Source organism: Humulus lupulus, chromosome 8 (assembly GCF_963169125.1).
Source record: "Humulus lupulus chromosome 8, drHumLupu1.1, whole genome shotgun sequence".
In the NCBI taxonomy this organism is placed as follows: Eukaryota; Viridiplantae; Streptophyta; class Magnoliopsida; order Rosales; family Cannabaceae; genus Humulus; species Humulus lupulus.
The window spans coordinates 40562118-40582001 of record NC_084800.1 but is presented as its reverse complement, the minus strand read 5'-3'; the positions used below and the strand labels follow the sequence as shown (position 1 = coordinate 40582001).

The 19884-nt window shown below is 34.0% G+C and overlaps 1 protein-coding gene across 1 annotated transcript; it reads left to right on the top strand.

Annotated features, from left to right (window-relative positions):
* The first annotated feature begins 17334 nt into the window (after positions 1-17334).
* On the top strand, positions 17335-19624 carry LOC133796932 (NAC transcription factor 56-like). The gene is made up of 3 exons (XM_062234636.1): positions 17335-17769; positions 17877-18187; positions 18293-19624. The coding sequence occupies exons 1-3, from the start codon at positions 17571-17573 to the stop codon at positions 18983-18985; spliced, it is 1203 nt and encodes a 400-aa protein (XP_062090620.1). The 5' UTR covers positions 17335-17570; the 3' UTR covers positions 18986-19624.
* The last annotated feature ends 260 nt before the right edge of the window (positions 19625-19884 follow it).

Below are 19884 nucleotides of genomic sequence, written 5' to 3'. Positions count from 1 at the left end.
AGCTCCTTTAGCTGGAGGGAAGAACTTGGAGAGAAACTTCAGTGCTAGATCATTCCATGTATTGATTGAGTTAGGCGGCAAAGATACCAACCAACTCTTAGCTCGCTCCCTCAGAGAAAATGGGAACAATCTAAGTCTGATAGCATCATCACTAACTCCATTCATCTTAAATGTCTGACAGAGCTCCATGAAATTAGAGAGATGCATGTTTGGGTCTTCAGTGGGTAGTCCCCCAAACTGGACTGTGGATTGAACCATCTGAAGTATGGCTGGCTTTATCTCAAAATTGTTTGCATCTATAGTAGGGGGTCTTAAACAAGATTGGACCCCTGTCATTGTTGGCAACACATAGTCCCTCAGGCTACGGTCGGGTGGATTTTGACCATTAGCTGGGTCTTCTACGGCACCCCCATTATTACCGTTGTTGGCCATAACTTCCTCTTGCTCAATCCTTTGTACAAATCTTTCCAACCTTTTGTTTTTTCTGTTCTGCAAGCAAGTCTTCTCTATCTCAGGATCAACAGGCACTCTAGCAGCTGGTCCTTGACGTCGCATAAACCAATGGTACCTGAGATGAGATAAGAAGAATTTGACACAAACAAGTTAGCAAAAAATGAAAAGAAAACCAAATTAGAATTTAACCCAATTAACGTAATATTAACTAAACAATTCCCCGGCAACGGCGCCAAAAACTTGTTGCGATATTTTTATTACACGCAAGTGCACGTATCATACAAGTAGTAACTCACACAGGTGAGGTCGAACCCAAGGGAATTGCAGCTAAGTACTAACAAAATTGGATTTATATTTCTATTTGGCAACAATAAAAATTGGTTTTTAAAATTATAATGCAGAAAACACAACAAGCAAAACAATAAATAAAAAAGGGGTTTAACAATGGATGTGAAATTAGGAATATGATGTCAATTGCTTTGATTACCCAATTGTTAATACCTGTCAACTATTCTTCTTCCTCCTATGTGATGACAGATTATAAAATCACCTAAACTCTTTTCAGATCATAAAGGTGCTAAATTGCATGTCAACTACTGCATCTTTGAGATAGTATAACAAACAATTCGCATTAAGCAATAATCTAAAAGTTGCACAAGCCATGCAAATACTTTCATTTCACATCAAAACCTATGTTTATTCATTTAGAGCATTCCTAATATTCACTTTTCAGATTTCATATTAGGATCATGAATCATGCTTAAGGTGATCAATCTCAAACATGTATTGAGCACAAAAATGAACAAATCACATAAACAAGGAAGAAGGAATAATCAAATAGCATTAATCCATGGAATAATCTCAGTCAATATCCATTAAATCCCTAAATAGGAGTTTAGCTCATAATCTCAATATTCATATCCATAATCAAATTAAACATAAACAATAACATAGAAAATTAAAGAAAAAGAGAATGAAACTTGATGGGGAATTGTCACAGATCGCCCACGCTTGCTCCAAGCTTCTTCTTCTTCTTCTTCCCCTGCCTTCTCCTTGTCTCTATCCTCTAATTCACGTTTTTCTCCACTCCCAATCGCATCAGAACACGTTTCCCTAAATTAGCTCCTGTGAATGGACCAAAATGCCCTTCATTTAAAAATCTGCCGAATTTCAATTTCCAGCAACCTAGCGCGGTCGCGCTCTACAGTAGCGAGGTCGCTCTACTCTCTCAGAAAAGGCATTTTTGACAGCTTTACAAATTTTTGTGCTTTTTGGCATCTTTTTAATTCTAAATCATCCTAATCCTTCAAAACCTGAAAATAAACAAAAACAACACAAACACAAGCGTAAAATAGAACAAAACAACCCTAAACTTCTAAAATACTTCCTATGTAGACACACTAAAACAAGTCTAAAACTCGCTAATCACTTACTATTTGAGATGAAATTTGAAACAGTGCACATTTAGGAAAATGATACAGACAATTTTTGGACTGGTTGTGCCTTTCAAGCTAACCCTATTAAATTTTATCTTTAGTTAACCCTTTTGAGCCTTATAACCATTTTCTTGATTAACACATTATTTTGAGCCTAACTGTGAAATAAACTACCATTTACTCTTTTTGACCCATACCATGAGCATGAAAATTACTATATGAGGGGAGTGAATGTGTAATGGGATGTTTGTACTATGTGTTATTCAGAAATTTACTTATGATTGAGAAAAAAAAGAAAAAGAAAGAAAGTGAAAAATGATTATGCTCCCAAATAGTTATCTATTGAAAAATCAAAGTTTGGGGGAGTGTATTGAAATATATATATATATTTATATATATATACTCTCAATCATTGCAGAGAAAAAGAGGTAACAAGGGATGAGATGTGTGAAATTTCCGGGAAAGTTTGTTTAGTTGGAATGCTTGTGGTATGATTAAGCCTAAATTTTCTTTCTCTTTTACTACCTATACCTAAGCCTTCTATTACAACCCTTATAAAGTCCTATTGATTCTTATTTATGCATTTGTTTATATTAATGGAGAATAGTAAGTAATGCAGACATATGGACATATTTGGTTATGTGGTTAGTTGGTAAGAATTTGATGTGCATAAAGTGGTTCAATTATTTTATTTGCGAGTTATGAGTAAATGAGCTTTGGTGTTGATAGATTGCAGTGAAATGGTGAAGTGACTGTTAGGAAAAATAATATTGCCTCAATGGAAATGGTAAGATAATATTACAACTCTAGACAATATATTACAAATAAATATTGATTGATTAAAAGTGTTACAACTCTATGACAAAAGTTACATGTAAATATAGAGAAAGAGGTAGAAGATGATAGAAATAGAAAATACAACTCTAAGACAAAATATACAAATAAACTAGAAGTAGTATAATGAAAAGATATAGATGAGATTACAACTCTAAAACAAAAGATACATGTAAAAGAGTGAATAATAGAAGAAAAGAAAAGCAATATAGTAAAAGAACAAGAATAAGAACAATGAACAAAGAACTCTCACTCACACAACCAAAGTGAAGAGTATTGGGGATCACCAACTTGAACAAGGTTTGAAACCTTTGTCCAAAAGCTTATTTCCCCCTAACTCAAGCACTAAGGGATCTCTCACAGATTTTGGAAATGCTTTCTGGAATAATCAAGCCTCAAGGTGTTTCTAGCCAAGTGCTCTAGTGGATAGAAATGGTGTGTCTTACAAGTGAGCATTAGGCTCCTATTTATAGAGTTTAGAGACACCCTTTGAATTTCAAATTCCACCAACCCCCATGGCTGTTACCAATGATTAATTGGGTGTTTTATGGAATTAAAATAGAGATTTGGGAGTTACTTAGCTGTTGGAATCGTTCAAAGTTGGATAAAAAACCGAAATTATAGAAGCTGTCAGCCATTAGGGCCGCGGTGCTAGTTCCAGGCGCCGCGGCCCTCAGTCAATTTCAGCAACACATTTTTTCAGTTTTTTCCAAAACGTTCCAATTTATTCCCACTTGATTTTGTAACTTCCATACACAATATGGGAGTTAAAATCACATTTCTATCAGCCATTTCTCATATGGCTTTAAGAAATTCATCTCAATATTGTGTAACAACAAATCTACACAATAATGGGTGATATTTAGGAGTTACAAATTTGTGATGAATTTGTAACACCAAATATGTTACATGTTTGGATATTTCACATATATCCAAATAATGTAACTCTCTATTATATGTTACAATATGTGACACTCCATGTCACATTTATTTAATCTAAAACATTATATTATAAAATAATATAATATTACATTATATTATAAAATAATATAACAGTGACTGAGACTTAGAAACTAGATTAATGTTTTACATAGTATGATTGTTTTTTCCTACGGATTATATATGCATAGCAGTAATGAGTGTTTGAATTAGTTAGATATGTCAACTTGATTTATTTAGGTTTGAGTTTAGTTAGATTCTTTACTCGAGGGCGAGTAAAGGTTTAGTTTGGGGGAGTTTGATAAATGAGTTTTAGGCTCATTTATGGTCTGTTTTTAGGGTATTTTTCGTTAGTTTAGGATTATTTTATTGCAGAATTATGCTCGTTTGTTCATGTTTTAGGTTTTCCATGCTAAATTGGTGAAAATAGTGAAAATGAGTGAAAGTGGAAGAAAATCTAGTTAAGTTGAAGAAAATTAGGTTTTTCGGGATTGATATGTGCAAGTTTCGATGCTGTTAATAGCACTATAGCGCTATCAAAGGAGCGTCGTAGCGCTAGGAAGGACTTTGAAAGTATGATTGATTCTGGAAGTAGCGCCCCAGCACTACAAATGCAGCACCACAACGCTATCACGAACAGCGAAGCAGCGTCCCAGCGCTACAACAAGGGCGCTACAACGCTAGTAAACAAATTTTTATGTGTTTTGGCTTTGACTTTAGCGCTAAAGCACTCCAGACACAGCGCTACAGTGCTGGTTACGTGTTTTTCATATTTTAAACCACTTTTTGAAGGGCAATTTGGTATTTTCACTTGGAAACCTTGGAAGACTGTTTAAAGAACATTATTCTGCGATTTTGAGAGGAGTCTTAGTTTTAAAAAACCCTAGATTAAAAGAGGCTGCTGTATTTATGTTCTCTGTTTTTCATCTGGATTCTTTAGGTTGATTTTATGAACAATTATTTGCATTTTATTTCCATCATGTTATTTATGAACTAATTTCTTTTATCTAGGAATTAATATAGTCACTGGGATTTCTATTTGATTTTATTATGATTTTCTATTGATACTTCTCTTCTATTCTGATCTATATGATGTTTGTTTAATGCTAGTAAATACTTGATCACTATTTACTTGATTTAATGGTTTTGATTCAAAATTCGAAAGATGAGAATTGAATATGCTATCATTGTATAGACATAGGTTGCATATTGGACGAAAGTACCTGTATGACTCGTGTAGTAATTAGGTTTCCATGTTTAATGCCTTCTATATATTCAACTATATCACAGAAATGTAGAAAACCTACATATAGATTGAGATCTTATATCTTGAAAAAGAATAGGAATCGACTATATTAATTTGCTATTAGAATCAAAAGAAGAGATTTAGAATTGATTTTTTTTTTTTGTGGGTAAATCAGAACTATGTATTGCCCAACTTTCAAACAATTTACAACCTATACAGCACCAATAAAATTAGGCCTGTACAATTCTACTACAGATTCTCAAACCATTCTCTATCTACCAATTTTACTTTCTTTGGCATTACACCTTGTATTCTATTTTTCACATCACTTTGTATTCTTTTTGTGAGCACCATCACTGTACAAACCTCCTGGTTTTATATTGCTACATTCTGGCAATGCCATATCTGGTATACTGCAGCTGCAAGTGCCGCTGGCATAACCTGCTTCCTGAAAGGTGAGAGCTTTGCCCGAGCAATCCATCTTAGCAATTTTGGAATTGTTGTTGTAGACACCTTCCAATCTAGCCATTCTTTTATGCTAAGAAAACTGAGATTACTTAAATGACAATAAAAGAATATATGATCTCTAGTTTCCTTACTCATTCCACACATTACACATTGGTCATCTTGGGCTATCTTGAACTTGTAAAGCCTTTCTTTCACCTGTAATCGATCAAGGACCGAGAGCCATAGAATAAATCTATGCTTCGGAATGGAAAGTCTATTCCACACCTCCATCCTCCAATGGACTTTCGAATGAGATGAGCAAAGGAGAGTGTACCCTTCTCTAATTTTGTATTTACCCAAGGAGATCAAGTGGACCAAGTTGAGTTGCTTGTATGCTTCTTTTACCCGAACAATCTGACGCCAGTACCAACTACTGGTACTTGGGGCCGTATAGGCCCACCAATCCCCATTACCTATGTAGACCGCATGTACCCATTGTACCCATAATGTATCTTGTTTCGAAGCCACTGCCCAAACATACTTGCCAATAGCTGCCTCATTCCACTTGGTAATCCGCCTGAATCCCAAGCCCCCTTCACTCTTAGGACGACACATATCTTCCCATGCAACCTGACCCGAACTAGTTGAGTCAACCATACCTTTCCATAAGTAGTTCCTACATATAGTATTAACTCTATGTAAGACCTTCTTAGGAATAATCATGATTTGCGCCCAATATGAATGGATAGCCATAAGAACCGAGTGCACCAAAGTAGCCCTTCCCGCATAAGAAAGGTTCCTTGTACTCCAAACTCGAATTCGCTGTACTATCCTTTCAATAATCACCTCACATTCCGCAGTTGGTATTTTCTTTGCACAGACAGGAATCCCCAAGTAAGTAAAGGGAAGGGAACTTCTCTGGAAGCCTGATACTTGGATCACTCTCTGTACTTCATATTCATTCATATTGGCACAATAGATTGATGTATTTTCCACACTAGGCTGCAAGCCTGAAGATTGAGAAAAGAGCTTCAAACCTTGTAGCGGGTGGTATATGGACTTGAAATCACCATGACAAAAAAGTAGAACATCATCTGCAAAGCATAAGTGATTCAGCTGGAGTTTCTCACATCTATCATGGAACTTAAACTCCTCCTTCTTGCCTATTTTCATCAGAATTCGGGATAAATACTCCATCCCAAGCACAAATAACAGGGGTGACATTGGGTCTCCTTGTCTCAAGCCTCTTTTAGCTTCAAAAAGCCATGTAAAGAGCCATTAAACATTAGGCTATACTTTGGAGTTCTCACACATATCATAACCAACTGAATAAAATCATCCGGAAAGCCAAGTGCTTTTAACATCTATTCCATAAAATCCCATTCTATAGTGTCATAAGCCTTCCTCAAATCTAATTTAATTATGCATTTCGGTTTGCCTTTCCCTCTCCCATAATGCCTCACCAAATCTTGACAAACCATAATGTTGTAAGTAATATATCGACCTTGGACAAACCCACTTTGGTTCTAAGCAACTATGTCTGGCAGCACCTTCCTCAGTCTAGAGCATATCAACTTTGTGGCTATCTTGTAAATGACATTACAACATACAATGGGTCTAAACTTCATAACTGACCGAGGGCATTTGTTCTTGGGGATTAAAGTCAAAGTAGTGGAGTTTATTTCTTTGAGAAGCTTACCTGTGTGTAGAAGAGACTGCGCCGCTTTGCACACATCATCCCCTATCATTTCCCAATTGTCTTGAAAAAGAAGCTGTTGTATCCATCTGGACCTGGTGACTTGTTTCCCGGAATTGCAAAAGTGGCATTTTTAACATCTTCATCTGTATACAGGTATTGTAGCAGTCTTTTTGTGAGTTTCATTAATAACTGGCCCTTGTTTTATCATCCCTAAAATCACATTTTTCTTGTGAGCCATGGCCGTTCCCAAGAGATCTTCATAAAAACTCAAGAAAGCTGTTGTAACTTATTGAGGCTCGTGCACCTGGCAACCATCTTTATCTTCTATAGCATAAACTCGGCTAGTTGTTCTTCGGGCTCTGATACTCGCATGAAACATAGAAGTATTCTCATCCCCATCCTTAAGCCAATGCAATTTAGCTTTTTGCCTAAGGAAGGAAATGAGACTTGAATGAGCTTCTTCATACCTCTCCCGAGCCTCCTTTTCTTTGATAATAAGCTCCTTATCCCTCAGATTATTTTGAAGTTTCGACTAAAGGGAAAGGAGCTCATGTAACTTGAATGAGGCAGCCACATTAATATCACCTATTTCCACCCTATTTAATTCTCTCAACTTTCCTTTAAACTTCCTTAACTTCTGTACTAGTTGAAACATTGGAGCACCATAAACTTGCTCCTGCCATACCTAGCGAAGTTTCTCTAAGAATCCAGGAGCCTTTTGCCATATTCGGAAATACCGAAAAGGTTTCCTACCTGACCGCACATCCGGGTAGACCTGTAAAAGGCCTGGACAGTGATCAAAACTGCCTTCATTCATGAAAGTCACTTCTGCATTCTGGTATCTATCCAACCATGCTTGATTCCCCATTACTCTATCTATCTTAGAGTACACTCTCATTTCAGGGCCTTGTTTATTATTCCAAGTAAAGAACGCTCCCGAAAACTTGACATCTTCCATTTAGCAAAAATCCATACACTCTTTGAAAGCCCCGGAGCAATGATGAGTCTTGCCGCCCCCTATTCTTTCCTCTAAACTCAATATGTCATTAAAATCCCCTAGCAAAAGCCACGGATTCCTTACTGTTTTTGCAACTTCTTTCAAGTCAGCCCATAGCATATTCCTACTAATTTCCTCATTGAAAGCATACACAAATGTAACAAGAAATCTTTCCTTGTTACTTACTGTGATCACTTCCAAGTGCATCATTTGGCTAGTACAATGCATTATATTAACCGAAAACATACTCGGATTCCAACTAGCCATTATTCTCCCACCTTTATACCACACATTATTTGATGTAAAGCACCACCCTGAGAACACATTAAGATATACAGACCCTAAATTCTTGGTCTGCACTCTAGTTTCAAGGAGACCAACTAAACCCACATTCATGGTATATATTAATCTCTTCACCTCCTCTTGCTTGTGGCGTTTATTGATCCCCCTAACATTCCAACTTAGAATTCTATCCATTCCCAATGGGAGGTCCCCCCCCCCCCCCCCCCCCCCCCCTCCCACTGTATTGTCTTGTTCCTGCATTGCCTGAGAACTTTCTCCAATTTCCCTTAACACCTGAAAGTTGTTCGAAATCATGGTCTGCTCAACTACAGAAGAACTTACTTTCCCTTTCTTTTTAACCGGAACAAAGACTTCATCATCAACTCCTTTTTCCTTCGCTGGTACCTTCTCTTTCGCATCATCCTTCTTGACCACCCATATCTGTTTCCCTTCCTCTCTTTTCTCGTCCTTTTTCTCAACTTTCTTCCTACACTCCTCAGCAGTATGTCCCATTCCATGGCAGAAACCACAAGTCACTGGAAGCCATTCATATTTTATTGGTAATGTGACATCTTGATCTAGCTCATTTGTAAAAGAGATCTCCCTTGGAAATTCTTGATGAATCTGAATTTCTACCAAAACTCTAGCAAAATTAAGTCGTTCCTTATTCTTTGTCACACTGTCTAGCTGAATTGGAGTACCCAATTGACCCACAATCTTGAATAAGGATCGTTCCCCAAAATATCTAATATCCAATTCCGGAATTTGGATCCAAGTTGGTACTGATGATACATCCTCTTTTGAGTAGTCCATATAAGGTTCCCATTGTTTCATGATCACTGGTTTCTTATCGAAAAATAAGAATCTTCCTTCCACAACTGAATTTCGTTTCTCCTCTGTTAAAAACCGAATAATGAAAACTCCTGGAGAAAGCATACCAACCTTGTCCACATCCCCTTTCCACATTCTTCGGCAGAAACGATCTAAAACACTAAGTGGTGGGTGTGCCCCTAGAACATAACAAACCATTGAAGGTTTCCAGTACTCAATCTCCTCTTTAACATCATCAAATTCAATTTTAACTCCATTTTTCGACCTCTTCTTCCCCCCCAATGTCATTATCCCCAAATCTGTTGCTCAGGTTTTGAACAACATGTGAAGAATGTAAAATTGGAAGAGTTGTAGCCTTACCTGATTTCAGATTAGTTTTGCATCTCATAGTTGCTTCCAGGTAACTAGCCACATCCATACGAGCCTCCTGATCTTGTTGCGCCTTCTTCATCAGTGCCCGAGGAGAAGAAGGACTTCGATTCTCCATATCTGACTGCATTAGTTTGCTCTGCACTACGCCGGGATCTGGTTGAGGTCCCAGATCTGGACCCAGCGCCTCCCCGAAGCCACCGTCATCATCCATCGAGTCTCCATCTTCTTCCCCTACATCCGAGAAATCAATGGCGGAAACTCCTGTTACCTCATCAACTGTTCTGGTTTTTTGGATATTCGCAGACGCCGGACCGCGTCTCCTCGCCGCCCTTACCACCGACGAGATCTCCACCTTCCGTTTAGCCTTCCCTTTCTTCCCTGTTCCTCTTGCCATGGCTCCAGCACTTGCTGAAAGAAGGTTTCGAAGAGAGAGAAAACTTCTTTTGTTTTAGAATTGATTATTAAAATTAATAGAATGAACAATTGATGAAATTAATTCCTAGGTTTGTTTTATTATTGATTTTTAATTAAGTGATTCATTGTTTTGTTTCCAGTTCTTTAACTTTTGTTCATAGTTTATAGTATTTCTTTTATTTTTAATTATTCACTTAAATTTTAATTCACCAAATAGAATTTGAAAATCAATTAGTGATAATTAGAAGATAATCTTTGTGGGACGATATCCGTTCTTCCGGAATTTACTACTTAACACAACCACAGATATTTGCGTGTTAATTTTCAACGATGAGATATAGATTGTCTGTTTCTGTTTTCGAAAATAAATTCAATCATTTCAGAGTTGGCTTCTTGAAGTCCCGTAGAAGAATTAATCTTTTTCTTCTCAATTGATCATGGGAGTGGAATCATCGTAAAGATAATTAACAATTACTTAAAGTCCACTATATAATCATATCATCCAAATAACAAAATTCCAGATATATTAGCATATTCATATATATACAAATTAAAGTCAAAGTTATTCAATTAATTTCAGATTTTATTTTTAGTATAGTGTGTACATATGTAAATCGGCAATTAAATTTATATTGCTACCATTGGGAGGCATAAAACTATATGTATGTGGATTTAGAAAAATATTTGCGGAATTATATACAGCTTCATATGATATTCAACAAATAATATATATTCTTTAATATAAAACTTATATTATTGTTCGGTGCGTCCGGGTGGGTGTTATGATTAATAATTTATTCATATATGTTGTTACTTCGTCCGTGTTTGTTGTTGTTAGGACTAGTTTTATTGTTTTGGGTTCTTGCTCCATTATGTATTGTAATTCATGACTTGCTGTTATTTGGGTCTTTGTGGTTTTTTTAGCATCGCCAGACTTGTAAAATTTTGTCTATTAATTAAACTGTTAAATAAAAAAAAACTTATATTATTGTATATATCGGCATCATAAATTTATTGACAATAGTCTTACAATTATTAAGAAAAATAAGTAACAAAATAAGCTAATTAATAATGAATGGTTGCGATAAGCAGGATTGGTGTACTAGTACGTACTACTACTCCATACCATCTTTATGACACTACATAACAACATATATATAGCGTACAAGCTTCAATTAATTTGGTGCTTTATGGGTACAAGAAGAAGCACGTGCAGTGCATGCAATCATAAAATTAATGATAAAAAAAATCCTAGAAACAACTTTATGGGCTATCGGATCACACCTCAAAAGAATCCTCATAATTTGGGTATTACTAATTAGATCATCGACTGCATAGATATATACTTATATCATTTTGGCCATTTTTACATTGAAGATTTCTAGTGCAGTCAGATCAGAAGTAGCAGTACTATAGGTTGCTTATATATATATATATATATATATGTGTGTGTGTGTGTGTGACAAAGCTAAGCAATAATGAATGAAAACAAAGTACACGCCAGAATGCAACATCAAAAGTAACCAATCATCACATGGGCACAGATATATATGGTTATGATATCAGCGTTATTATACTTTGCAAAAATCCTTGTCAATAGTTGGTCTTGGTAAGTAATGTAATTAGGCCAGTTTGAAAAGATGCATATGCATGTTACATATGTAATAAGGCAAATAAAAGTACACACACATATATATATAACCACACAATAAATTAGATAGAAGTATATATGTTGTAGGTTTGGATCATGAATGTTGAGCCTCATCATGAGTATATAGATCGACTCAATTTTGAGGTTGTATGAAAAAAATCTATTTTTGTACTTTTAACTTATCTAGGCAATGAATATATATATATGTTCTCACCCTTGGATAGAAGTGGTATAAATGTTGTAGGATATGTTTACGATGTTATAAATCTTTTTTTTTTTTTTTATAAAAAAATGTACTCGTATATTTATCTTATTACTTGAATTAATGTATTATTTTATAGGGGCAGGTACAATTATTACTCTACCAAGTATATGGTACCTAAGAATGATCCTACTTTATTGAAATTTAACAAGTAAAAAAAAACTCAATAATATGTGAATGATATGTATTAATATACATTTGTGTAGTTTTATATTTATTTTCAAAATAATTGTATAATTTTTATACTATATAAGTAATAAGTATATATATGATCATTAGAGTTATTCTTACAATAAAATAAAAAGAGTTACTTTTTAGTATACATATAGCAATTTGGTAGAAAAATCAGGTAAGAGGATCCGGCACTTTATACATGTATCGAGTATTAAAATTTATATTCTTACCCTACTTGAAATTTAAATTAGGTGTAATTATCTTAGCCTACCCTAATGAGTAGGTTAACCTTAAGTAAACGGGCCCAAATATATTCAAATGATCTTATTATGCCTCTTCATATGTATATATAAAGAATAAATTAATATTTGCATTTATATCTATAGCAAAATTAGTTTTCTTTTCTTCTAAATTTATGTGGTCATTGTTTAGTACCACAAAGTACAAATGAGAGAAAAAAGAAATGAATATATATATTTATATATAAATAAAGATATATAAATATATTTATATGATGTAATGTATAAGTGTGAAGATATATTTGCTAAATGAGATAAGTGGCACGCGGTTTATAAAAGTGGCCCATGATCTATGGTTGCAAAAATTGGTAGTATAGTGGATCGAAATTGACAATAAGTGTGATACATATGAATTATGATTTATGATAATGCTTGCAACAGAATGGAGAGGTATGGTTCACATGTTTTGAGGGTCATGCAATTATGATTTTCCCTAAATCTGTTACACTTGCACACCCCACCACCCAAATTAGGCCCCTTGTTATTGTTCAATCCCGTACTCTGCTCTATCTCTTCAAAACTGTATTTTTTTTAAGTCAAATATTATTTAACGTTTAATCATTTTGACTCATTCGTGTCTGAAAATATATTATGATCGAGAACAGTATTACTATTACTAGACAGCTAGCTAGCTATCATATCTCTATCCCACTAATTAATTAAGGCAGCAAAAATGTATTGAGAAATATATATATATATATACAGAAAGAGATTTATTATGGGTAGTGTAGTTTTACTATATCCTTTTTCTTTAATTATAAAAATGGTGTTTGGTTTATGAATAAAATGAAATTAGAATAAGAATTCGAGTATAAATGATATCTCACTATTTGTTTGAAGTAGTACATTGAATACTTTTTAATTTTTTTTTAATATTATTGCATGCCAGGAAAAATAGAAATTTAAGGTTAAAAAAATAGTTGAGTGATTCCATCATAATTCTTTAGGTATGTGTAATGAAACATTATGGAATGATCTCCATTTCAACTTCATGAATATGAAATTTAAACTAAATAAAACAATAGAAGGAATCAGATTAGTAAAGGGTTCATAAACAGTAAATTACCAAAAGTTGATACCAATTCCCCGCGCGCGTACCATATCACAGGAGAACTAATTAAATTATAAAAATATATATTATTGGTGCAAAAATATGTAGAATGTTTATTATATAAAACTTTAAAAAAAATTACAAGGATCTTATGCAATTACAGTAACTTTGTGTGATTAATGAAAAAGAAATTGACAAATTAGTCCTCCATTTCAAAATAATAAGCACGTTTATTATAAGATGAACATATATATATATGGATATGGTGCGTTATTATCTCTTGTTTAAAATTAAAAACATAACAAGTGATTTAATTAATTAAATTATCGGGCCTACTAATTATTATTTAGTACTAGCATATCAATAAGATGATAGTTTTTTTTTTTTTTTTTTTTGCTAAACCAATAAGACGATAGTTAAAAATTACGTCCGTGTCAATGCACACGAAAAAAAAAAAGATTTGTTGATCGTTAATTGGTGCAATATATGTATACTGCAAGTTGCTTTCAGTATAAATATAAATATATATATATATATATTTCATTTTTTACAATCGACCATCGAATCATTGATTATATTATCATTAATACTCATTACTTTTTTCTCAACATGGAGAAAAATAATATTCCAGTTGGAGCAACTTGTTTGTTAGTGCATTTTTATATTTAATCATATTTGATAATATTTTGTTATTATTAATTTTTATAAAAGAAAAAGGGAGTATTTCGTTAAAGTTAAAAGTACTGGAAATAATTGAATGGCATATATCATATAATATATTATACATTTGTCTAAATTTGGTGTGTAAATTTATAGTCGGATATATAACACCATTATTAAAAAAAATTAGATAAAATTAATGATGTTGAAAGGTCATTAATTAAAAAACTATAAATTATAATGGATCACTATTTTGTTATAGAACAATGTAATCTCGATGGCCAATACTACTGAATAACTATGGAATTAATTAGTTTCCAATCAAATTTTTTTTATTTTGTGCAATTATATATTCACCAATAGAAATGTTAAATGCATTCGTGTTAAACACCATATGAAAGTGACATAATGTTGTTAGTGTAATTCAATATCAAGATTTGTGTAATTTATTTTAATAATTAATATTAAATATCGTTAACCAATCGTAATAAGCCAATTCATGTGATATTATACACCTACCTAATATAACATTTTTTCATATTATGATCTTATAATAAATATAAATATTTTTTTAATATATATCAATAATAATATTTTTGACCCTTGTATTAATAATTATTACCTAAATAGTATACATATATTTTTAAAGGAAATAATGAATTAAAATAATATTCATGGTTACCCTTTGAATTGATAAATTAATTAAATTAGTAATATTATCCGTGTATTGAATAATATAATAAAAAAGTAGATTAGATTTTAAATACAGGCTACTTCTAGTAAGTGAAGTTCAAGAAAAAATATATATTTAAAATTGTTTAAGATAATTATTTTTTTTAGAGTTGTCATTAGTTCTGTGAATTTGCAAATGTAATAACTTACCAACATAAACATATTATTCATGGTGAGTTTGAAAGTCAAAACATTTTACTAGATCTCTATTAAGTTATAACAAGTTTCATAATAATTAAATTATAGTATGTTACTAACACAATGACTATATTGGTTTATCTAGTAGTTTTAGTGTAGTAATAATAGTCACAAAATTGATGTTGTACAAAATTTCTTGCATGGGAGTCTTTTCTTCTCTTCTTGATCTCATAATTTATATTTAGTTCTAGTAGTAGTGCCCTACCACCACTAATATATTAATTACTGATTAATGAAGTTAATAGGCCATGACCCGATTAAATTATTAATGGATCTTTCGATCGTAGTGACATCAATACGTGTGATCATATTGTTGTATGAATAACAAGGAGATAGCACTTAAAGGGTCTTGATGATCATAATTTGTATGGACAATACAATCATTTTTTAATAAAATCCAATTTACAAAAACTCATTTTTCAAGTCTGAATTGTGTGTTGAACTGCACGCTTGTGAAATATTAATTGGATTTTAGGTCAAGTGATTATTAAAATTAGGAGTGCTCTATTTAATTCTTCCATTTTCGTTTTCTTATAAATAATTTCTATATTTTCCCCCCTCTTTACTTAGTTTCCTCTACTAATTGTAATAACTATATGTGATTGACCACAGTGAAGTGACACTAATTGGGTCCCTTTGGTCTATTGTTAAACTAACATTTGGGCCCACGTCGTAGCACATAGTATCTTAGCTTTTTAAACCCACTTTTTCCAAAGGTTCGATCCAATGCTGGCTTGAAAAGTATACACAGTCACACAAGATATTCCTTACTCTTTTGTTGTTGTTTTTTTTTTTTTTGCCACCCACTTGCTTGGTGGTCAAAGTGGCACTCAGGATCTTATAATAAATATCAGGACAGTATATATGATTAAGAAAATGAGTCTCTAATGTTTTTCATAAAATTTGTTGTGTTAATAATAATAATAATTAGTAGATGACATAATTTCGGCCTCACAAATGACAAAAAGTACCCATATAGGGCTCACTTTCTACCTCTTATATATATAAAGCTATTTCAACTACGATACAAACAATTTCAGGCAATAATTTTGTACTCCTTTTATCTTTATAGAGAATTAATACTTCTTGTAGTTGTACTGTCTACCTGAACAATAGCAATCTAGTTGAATGAATCCATTATTTTGTAGCTTGGCCCTTCTATAGACATATATATTTCTAAATTATATTCTAAGAGAGATTATAGGCATATAAAACTATCCAATTTTTAAGCGTATTGCTAAGGAACATTAATGATACCCAATACTACAAAAATATAATATCCTGTTATTATTGTAATTCAATATTAAATCTCACATATTTTAGTTTAATAAGTAATATTAGGTATCGATAACCAATCATAATAAATATCACTTTAAGTAGTATTGGACATTTTAAAATATCGAATATCAACACTCAATTAATTCTAATCCCTCATTCTTAGTCATTAGCTTAGTTTAAAATCTACACACACAAAATGCAAATATAATAAATATTTGTAAAAAAAAAACCAATAATATAAATAGGATACAAAGCTAATTATGTTCATTTATCGAATTCGTACATATCCTAAGCTATCTACCCCACTTGTATATAAAAGTAATACATGTATAAACGTATCATTCATGAAGTTGGCAGTAGGATCACATTCCAATTAGGACCCCACATTAAAACATGTATATATATCCACATATATACTTGTTATTCTTAATGAGATTTGAAACTTTAAAGACGATCGATCGATGAATCAATTAATACTATAATTTTAGTAAATAATTTTGGAATATTTATTATTTACATGTCATTATAGGGGGCCAATGAGAGGAGGACAAGAGACTCTAAAATAGATCTTCAAATTGGCTTTTATTTTATTGGGGGAGAGTGAGAACGAGAGTGAGAGGGAGAGCGGGAGCAACATGGAGGAGGGTCCCTCCTTGCATAATTTTGGTGGTATTTGCATAACAAAAGCATGACATCTGAGGCGTAAAGTTGGTTCCCACCCCACACTTATCCATCCAAATCTTTCTTTTTAATTATTATTATTTAAATAAAAAATACACTGTGTGAGTTCAGGGCCCACCACTTCAAATCCCCACGTGTCGCTTCTTGGTAGCTTTGGGAATTACACGTATCGACGGCCCACATTCCAGTTCACGTCCTGGTCAGGAACCCATCGCCTGCGCCCCACCCGTTCCTATCTTCCTAACTACCTCTACCCTTTTCCCATTACACCCCTAAACGCTTGGCTTATTTCGTAATTTAGACAATCTTTAATTTACTACTTAGCCCATCACTTAGGTCCTATTGGTTACCCAACTTTACTTTATAAAAAACCTCGTTGTAGTAAATAACTACCCCTGTGCAGTGTGCAGCCCCCAAAACAAAAGAAAATCTCATTTTAGTACTTTTCCCACCACCATAAATTTTTATTTTAAAAAACAAGGCCTTCGCCATCTCCATACAAATTTTTTGATCTCTTTCTAATTTTACGTTCTTATTTCTTTCTTTCTTCCCTGAAAACCCTAAAGTCGTCACTGAAGAGATCAGACTCTGCTGCTGATAGCTAGGGTTTCTTACGTGAACTTACACCTCTCCCATGGAGAGCACCGACTCCTCCGCCGGCTCCCAGCAATTACAGAATCACCAGCCCAGCCTCCCGCCAGGGTTCCGGTTTCATCCGACCGACGAGGAGCTCGTGGTTCACTACCTCAAGAAGAAGGTTGCCTCAGCTCCCCTCCCCGTTTCTATAATCGCCGAAGTCGATCTCTACAAGTTTGATCCATGGGAGCTTCCAGGTATTCAATTAAAATCGTACACAATAAATTCGAATTTGAATTATAGTTTTTCATTTAATTGTTAGCTTGTGTGATTTTTTTCGATTTTACTTTTTGAATTTCTAAAGCTAAGGCGACGTTTGGAGAACAAGAGTGGTATTTTTTCAGTCCACGAGATCGGAAGTATCCGAACGGAGCTAGGCCGAACCGGGCTGCGACGTCCGGGTACTGGAAGGCAACCGGCACGGATAAGCCGGTACTAACTTCCGGGGGATCTCAGAAGGTCGGCGTTAAAAAGGCTCTCGTATTCTATGGTGGAAAACCTCCAAAGGGCATTAAAACCAATTGGATTATGCACGAGTACAGACTCGCTGAAAACAAAGCCATTAACAAGCCTCCTCCAGGTTGCGATTTGGGCAACAAGAAGAACTCTCTCAGAGTAATTATTTATTATTTGCTTGTTAATTCATTTTTATTTTTGGGTTAAATTTTCTTGATATTTTTCTGAGGATCGATATACCTACTGTTTTCTGTTGTAACATAGCTTGATGATTGGGTACTGTGTCGAATCTACAAGAAGAACAACACGAATAGGGCAGTCATGGATCACGAGAGGGATCAAGAAGCGATGGAAGAGTTGTTGGGCCCAATGAACAGCCATAATAATTATAATCACAATCACAACCACAGTCATAATAATAATAATAATATTCCAGTACCTCATCCGATGGGCCCACATAATGGAAAGCTGCAACTACTACTACCAAAGGCGGCGACACTACTAAGCTATGGGGCGTTGAGCGAAAATGACCACAACCTGTTCGATGGAATGCTAAGCAATGATCAAGCCAATATTAGCAATACAACAAATACTACTAACACGGCTTCACTGCTCTTGCCACCTTCGTCTACTATGTCGATCAAACGCTCACTCATCCAGGGTCTTTACTGGCCCAACGAGATTGTTGACGATGAAGAAGCAGCGGCTGCCGCTGGTGCTGGGCCCTCTTCTTCCTCCTCCAGCAAAAGACTGCACCTGGATGATAGTTGTACGGCCGCGACGACGACGACAACGATGGGAGAAGGAAATCACTCGAATTCGATAGCCTCACTGCTTAGCCAGCTCCCGAACCAAACGTCGTCGTTGCACCAACAGACAATGCTCGGAGCTTTGGGGGGGTCTGATGGGCTTTTCCGGGGACCTTATCAATTGCCTGGAATGAATTGGTATTCATAATTTATTACTTCATATATATATATAGTTCATTTTACAATGAAATTAACATTAATTAGTACTAGCTAGTGGCTGCTGCTGCGCGCGCCATTACGTGCGGCGGCTCCGCTGATCATTATTCATTTCATCTTGAGGGAAATCATACGTACCCACCCTCAAGGTCTTTGAATTACCAGGTATATTTATATACGTAGAGATATAGATATATAAAACTATACTTTGTTAAATATTTTTATATAGTTTATCATATATAAGTTGTATAGATTTGGATTGGGAACGGAGATTTTGTTGATAGGAATGTTACGTACTTTCAAAGCGACAAAAATATTATATAGCTAGAATGGCCTCAAATTCCTTCGAGTTTATGATAGGCCCATAACATTTCAGTTATACTTATGTACGTATATATGTGATCATATTCAGAAAATTTCCCTGCAGATTATAAGCATGTTTAGTCTTCGTTTTGTACTTTTTGAGAGAAGTGCTTTTGTTGTAAAATTATAATAAAGCAGAAGAACTATGATATGATGTATTTTCTCTAGCTAGGATAGAACAGAAAAATCTTGTACAGTTCCTTAAGTATTTTATATAAGCCAACACATTTGAAGATTATATAAATTTGCGGGATCAATGATGTTGTTATTTGGGTACTTATTAACCGGGTCATCTTATATATTATTCTAAGTCTAATCAGATTGATAATTATTTTGCCTTTATAATATGAGAGCTTAGGTGGCATTTGGTAATAAAATAAAAATAGAATGGTAATGTCAATGGCAATAATAGGAATTGATTTTTTTTTTATTTTTTGTAAGAGACTTTAAAATGAGTTATTGAATAATGATTATTATGTTTGATATATTATGGAATAGAATATAATTAGTATTATTTTGACTAAATTA

Coding starts and splice junctions, on each gene's coding strand:
- LOC133796932 (XM_062234636.1), top strand. CDS start 17,571: ATGGAGAGCACCGACTCCTCCGCCGGCTCCCAGCAATTACAGAATCAC. Junction 17,770..17,876: donor TGATCCATGGGAGCTTCCAG/GTATTCAATTAA, acceptor GAATTTCTAAAG/CTAAGGCGACGTTTGGAGAA. Junction 18,188..18,292: donor ACAAGAAGAACTCTCTCAGA/GTAATTATTTAT, acceptor GTTGTAACATAG/CTTGATGATTGGGTACTGTG.